We start from the raw sequence: 6796 nt of genomic DNA, 5'->3' as shown, positions 1-6796 counted from the left end.
GTCCTATAACAGCAGCAGGTTTATTAATGTGCTTTGTTCTAATACTTTCCTGTTTTGATATAATAACAGATCATTCACAGAGACTCGTACAGAGGATGATCCACATAATGTAAGTCTATTAAAGAGATTTTTACAAACCTGTTGTAGTTGAATGAATAAAACTGTGTTCCTATTTAGTAATGTTTTCTCTAAGGAGACTTTTATTTAGCATTTATGAACGGAGTCTGCAGTGTCAGCTCTGCATCAGAGTTAATAAATAAATAGATAGATAAATGTGGAGTTATTTAGTAAAAAAACAAAAACAAATTTGGATTAATAATTACAGAAGTAATAATAGCAATATATTTATATAGCAATTCTTTTTGCACAAATAAAAAACTTACATGGAGGTGATCAACACACTGTCTGCCAAAAAAAAAAACCTCTCAAAAAACCAGGTCAGAAAGTTTGGACAGTAATATAACTGTCATTATGTTCATTTGTTGTAATGTGTTTCAGTACAAATTGTGCCAGTCATCTTTATAAACATTTCCTGAATTCTCTCACTCACAATGAATCGGGCAAAACAATACATTGGCTGAAAGGTTCCCTAGAGAACACAACGCTGCTGGAAAAATGAGTGAAAATAAAACTGAAAGTATTCAGGGAAGAAATTCCACCTCACATTATGTTTCTTATCAAAGGGACACTTCTTATAAAATAAATATTTATTAAAGGCATTTTCGAAAGTAGTCATGAACTTTCACAAAGAGAGGAAACAAAAAACAGACATAAATGGCTCCTTTAAATGTTATACATCAATTCAATGTCACATCATAGAGACAGATGGCATCTCTAAAACAGAGTTAAAGACAGCAAAATAAATTGTTTAAAAGAAACCTGATAATATGCTGCAGGCAAACGGTGCTCTCAGCCCAGCTTGTGCAACTATTTTACCAAATAATACATTCACTAGCTGGAGGGACTGTAATTACACATGAAAAAGCTGCTTAAAACAAGAACACCATTTTTGCAAAATATACAAATGCCTCAGGTTCTATGACCATGTTTACACACACATGGTTTACACAGACACATGGTTTACACACACACACATATACACACACACACACACAAATGTTACAGAAATTTGAGACTTATCAAACTTAATAACAGTACTCCAGCAAAGGAAAAATAGGTCCTCACAGGGCAGTTTAGTTGACTCAGTGTTGTTTGTCCAGTGTGAGTGGGATTCAGTTTAGTGGACTGGGATTCAGTTCACTTGTGTAAAATTCAGTTTAGCACAGTGTGATTCATTTACAGTTTGATTCACGCATTCTGAATGTGAATCAGTTCCCCAATCAGTAATTCAGTTTAGCAGAAACTGGTTCAACGGCACGTGATTCAGTTCAGCAGAATAAGTGCCTGATTAGGTTTAGTAGACTCTGCTTCAGCTCAATACAGGATACTAAGCTTGCATTTTTGTCCATGCAGTCTACACAGTTTATGGAATGCCCTCAGTCATCTCATAGAAGCCTTTCCTTTTTGATCTTCTTATACAGTCCAGGGTGCTGATTACGGTAGCCAGAACTCCTACACCAATGACTGGAATTATAAAATTATTTAAATCTATTCTGTTTAACACAGATGATCCTGGATTATCTGTGGAAGAATTCTCTTTACGTATCACATTTATTGTGAAATTCTTATTCTGAAAACCCAGGGCATTGGTAGCGGTGATCTGGTACATGCCTGAGTTGTTGGCAGTGAGGTTAACCAGTAGGAAGGTGCCATCCATAGAGTAGATGTGTTTTCCATTGTCCAGTTTCCTTAAGGCTATTTTAGATGGTGGGAAGCTCACCAACTGGCAGCAGACTGTGATGGTTTCACCCTCATACACCTCATTTGATGGGTATACCGCCACACTAATATTTCTTGGAGGTGCTATTGTTGGAAAACAAGAGGAAATGACAAAAGAAACTAAGAATGGTTCATTCATTTTGCTGTAAATAATAAAACAGATTATGCCACTGTAAGAAATAACAGACTGCCTCAGCCCAGATTCCATTCCAAGATATATGTCAGAAAGAGCTCATTCCCAAAAGGGCTTAAATATCATAGAGGAATATGTTTAGAAAACTAAATAAATAATCTTTAATTAATTTTAGCGTAAAAGTGGCAGCAAGACATCAAGGACCATCTCAGGACAAAGGGCATACATGACCATGATTACTATTTAAACATTCAATTGAATGTTTATGAATTTAATTGAATGAATTCAATTGAGTTTTCCATGCAGTTGTAATAGGTGAATTTCCCTCTGGGTAATCGAATAAAGCTATCAGTTGGTTGGTTGGTCAGTCTATCTGTTTCTCTTTCTGTCTAATTGATCCTTGCTCCAAAATTGGGAACACATTCACACTTGGGAGAATCCAGGAGATCAGAGCTCAGGAGCAAGCTGAAGACCATGAAGCCATGCCACCTGTATTAAAAAACGTCCTAAGGTTTATGGTCTTGGCAAACTAGTGTCCAGTTTAGTTTGGCTATTACTCTTTTCAAAGAGACCTAATACAACTTACCAGATAATTGCTAGGTTTACCGGGTGGGAGAGAGCATGTAAACCATCAAACTATGCTGGAATCTGGCCATTCCTAAGCCAACATTGTGGAACCCTGGTTGGCAATATTTATCAAGACGTTGCTCAGATCTGGTATAGGACTACTCAATCTTAAACATTCTTGGTTAGAGTCTGTAACCAAACCAAAGTGTCCTGGATTGCGGAACTATCAATGTAATCTAAATAGGACTACAACACTCTTATCTATCAGTCATGATGATGGTTGAAGGGAGACTTCATTCTTACCTTGTACAGTTATCTGGACCTCCTCAGTCTGATTGCCATATCTGTTAACAGCCTCACACACGTAGATGCCAGAGTGTGATACATTAGTATAGGATATGCTAAAAGAGGTTTGGGTCCCATTACTGGAAACCAATTTAGTCTTTTCTCCATTCCACACTCTACTCAAAGTCACTTGTCCCTCTGGAGCACTGTCGGTCTGGCAGGAGATGGTCACAGTCTCCCCTTCATTCAGTTGCTTCTGGGGTCTCACATCAATGGTTGTATGCTTGGGTGAATCTGAAAAACCACAACAATACTGTCAAGGTCCACTATTGACAAATGATAACCTTCAACATTTGATTCAGAAATAAGATCTATTTACTGGAGCTAATACCTAAAACTTCACCCAAACAAAGACCTTTCACTCACAGTGTACTTCCAGTGTGGTAGATGCTGTCTTCTGGACCAAGTGATCCCCAATTTTAAGTGATACCTTGCAGGTAAATGTCTTATGTTGGTCACTGTCCTTAGGCTTGATGGGGATTGTCAAGCTAAGGTTTTGCAGCTTGTCTGAGAAATCCCCATGTATTGACTGCAGCTCACGCTCTCCATACATCCACTGTATATGAAAACAGTCGACTGGGAAGATGTCATGAACTGTACAGGTCAGGTTGGTCACGTTACCTTCCAGAAAGGGTCCAGAAATTTCAATGGTAGGATCTGAGGGAAAGGCTGATACGGAAAAAAAAGAAACCTTGTTAAGGTCTTGGGATAGAAACATGTGCAACAAAAGTAATGTTTCATCATTATCATTTAAAATGGAATTCATTATTTCAAAATGAAGCATGGCTTCCTGAAAGGATCTGAGAAAGAACATTTTGAGGAATGACATCAGCGCTGAAAGGGATTCAGTGAAGCAGAGCTCAAAGATACTCCCATTTTAATAAACTTAGAGTTTTATCATGCTTACTCCTCCTTAAATCACTGAATCAGTGGCTGCTTCTTAACAGAGCTGGCATAAACTGCTTTCGGAATCTATCAGGCGCTTTACTGGCTGAGTCAAAGATTACACAGCACTCAAGCATAATGCTTTGTTTGGTATTGAATTATCTATTACCAGAGTGTAATTTAACCTGCTTTGCAAGGGACATCTCTCCAAAAACCAAACCAAACATGCCATTCCTCTGTTCCATTCCTGCTACATCTGGCTGTTATTAGTGGCCAAAAAATCAAATAATACAAACAAATCCACTAACATTCCTTTGAAAAATGTAAGGGATTCTCAGGTTGGTTTTGGAGAGATAACTGTTTTTAGTATTTGCAAAGGCCTGGGAAATATGATATATCAGTGATGTCACAATACACTAAATACACTGTGATAGTTTTTTGATATAGAAATGTTTTAGTTTATCACTAGAATTGACTAAAATCAATAGATTTGACCATTTCCATATGAATTTATTTATTTTTGTAGAGACTTTCTTAGTTTGTTTTGGCATTGGTTAGCTGGTAGTTGGTTAGCAAAGGTATATATATCATGACACATATCATCTGTTGTAAAATGTCTTCATGTATCGTGATATGATTTTTTTTAAACATTGCCCAGCCCAAGTTCTACTTGGTACAGTCTCTGAATAGGAACTAACAGGTTCTTCCTGGAACAGTGCACACAAAGACATTTTAGCAAGTGACAATATCTTGTATATAGACAAATGCATCTAGTATTGCCTGTTATAAGCCTACAATACACCAAACCTAAGATTACTGAATCGATTTCTACTGATTTCAATCTTCCAATTTTCTTATTCTACTAGCAGATCATTTTGCATCTTTTTAGAAATGAATGCTTAAATTTACCCCAAGTATATAATTATTAAGTAAAGATTGAATGATACTCACAGAAAACCTTTAACTCTGTGCGCTTGGACTTCACAACAGAGTCACATTCAACTTCACAAATGAACGTTCCGTTATCCTCCAAATCTACGGTCCATGGGCCTAGCTGGTTTACGGACTCCTCGCTGTCAATACTGCTCTGATTTTGTTGATGCCTCACATTCTTCCAGTTGATATGAGGGTCAGGACAGCCTGAACTTTTGCAGAACAGGTTCATAGAGGAACCTCTCTCTAATGGGATGAAGCTCGAATCTGGCTGCAGGGACACCAGCACGGGAGGGGCTGAGAGAGAAAAGTTGGCTGTGAGGGTCAAATTGGAGCATGTAAAAGAATAAACCTTGTCTTTTGATTAGTGGTTCTTCATGCAAATAACAAGACATTGCTAGAATTATGTGTATTTAATCTGAGCTTACTATGCATCCCAGATGTTTTGCAAATTTGGAGCATATACAAAGCTTTCTGATTTATACAGCAGGGGTAAGATGTCACTATTTTCACTTACAATTTAATTAACTTTTAATGACTTTTAATTAACAAGCCTTAGTTCTTTTTGAACAGCTTCATATATATCTGTAATGTACTAAATTCATTTTGGAAAGCAAACAGTTTAAATTTGCTTGTGTATGTCAGTAATATCTTAAAGGGGCAGTCTGTAATAATTTGGGGGCCCTCTGCAGTCTGAGGGGTAAACTGCAATACATTAATAACTCCCCTGTTTCCCCCAGCTGAATTCAGCCCCTTTATTCACATGACCTATGCCTCTGAGTTTTAAGGAAAAGTAAAACTGCAGACTTTTTCTGTGCAAAAAAAGCAAGAAATAGAAGCCTGAAACAATAAATGTACCCATCTTACTGAGAGGCAAGAAAAGAATAATTCTTGTAATATATACTTATATTGTGTGGCTCAGCTGCAGAAAACAGCATGTTTACATGCTGTTACAGAAACAGAGAAAAACACATAGGAAGGTTATAAAACTTACGAAGGACAGCCATGGACACAGTGGTCTCTCTGGTTCTCTCCTCTTGTGGCAGGTCATCAAGGTTGAGTGTGGCTCGACATATTATTGACTCTCCTGTGTCATTAAGTTGTGGTTTAAAAATGTAGTTGGACTGAATGGATTTAATGCCATGTTCTCCCTCTTGTGTGTGGACCACTTTTCCTCCCCTCAGCCATTCCACTGTCATGTATTCTGCTGGATAAACGTCTGAAACCTTGCAGGTCAGGGTGTTCTCTTTCCTTGACACCAAGCTGTCAAATCCAGAGACAACTGGATCATTTGGAAAAGCTGAAAGTTAAAATAGAAAGCAATTAAATGTAACTCTGCTGTAGTGGAATCTCAGGGGAGATTTTTAATAAAGTGCAGTACTGATTAATAAATCAACTTACAGTACACACGGATTTTCACTTTAGCCTGCATGTTCCTGGATTGCCCCTCGCACTGTGCCTTGCACACAATTGTATTTTCAATTATTTCTTGAACACTCTTGAAGACCAAAGTTGATTTATTCGTGGACGACTGGGGATTAGCATACATGGGCCTGTCCTGTACACTGCCCCAGGAGAATTTCGCTGTCCCAGAGCACTGATTCACTCGACACGTGAGCTCCTGTCTGTCTCCCACTCGAAACAGTGGCTTCTTTGGGATTAGCTCCATTGTTTGAGAGGAAACTTTGGAAAGAAAATGGAAACATTTGGAAGAAATAAAAACAGCACTAAAAAAATGTACCTTTTTTCAAAGTGCATTAACTTATTACAGGTAATAATTTTAGTTTCTCTCAATTAAAACAAAATAAAAAAAAATTATATGTTGCAAAATATTTTAGGTTGAGTAAAGCAATAAAAAATAAAATAAAATAACATCAGCTAATAACAAAGCAAATGTGCATTTGTTTCATGCCAGGAATGAAACAAATTACATACCTGCTGTGTAGCAGAGGATGAGTTGCAGGAGAAAATGTAGAACTGAAGCCATGCTGAAATTCCTTAAATCCACTAACAGGAATATTGGTTGAGTATTAATTCAGTGAATCTCTTCAGAAGTACTACAGAGTCTTCTCACTGTGAGTGGCTTTATAGTCT

The 6796-nt window shown here is 37.4% G+C and overlaps 1 protein-coding gene across 1 annotated transcript; it reads right to left on the bottom strand.

The window, feature by feature from the left end:
* Window positions 1–689: 689 nt before the first annotated feature.
* On the bottom strand, window positions 690–6796 carry vcam1b (vascular cell adhesion molecule 1b). Its single transcript, XM_058401574.1, has 7 exons — window positions 6638–6796; window positions 6104–6385; window positions 5697–6002; window positions 4721–4999; window positions 3251–3553; window positions 2843–3118; window positions 690–1923 (listed from the first exon to the last, which is right to left on the bottom strand). Exons 1-7 carry the CDS (start codon window positions 6687–6689, stop codon window positions 1484–1486), a joined length of 1938 nt encoding a protein of 645 aa, XP_058257557.1. The 5' UTR covers window positions 6690–6796; the 3' UTR covers window positions 690–1483.

Source organism: Hemibagrus wyckioides, linkage group LG10 (assembly GCF_019097595.1).
Source record: "Hemibagrus wyckioides isolate EC202008001 linkage group LG10, SWU_Hwy_1.0, whole genome shotgun sequence".
In the NCBI taxonomy this organism is placed as follows: Eukaryota; Metazoa; Chordata; class Actinopteri; order Siluriformes; family Bagridae; genus Hemibagrus; species Hemibagrus wyckioides.
The sequence above is the reverse complement of the archived record's forward strand: the minus strand, read 5'-3'. Positions and strand labels throughout refer to the sequence as shown.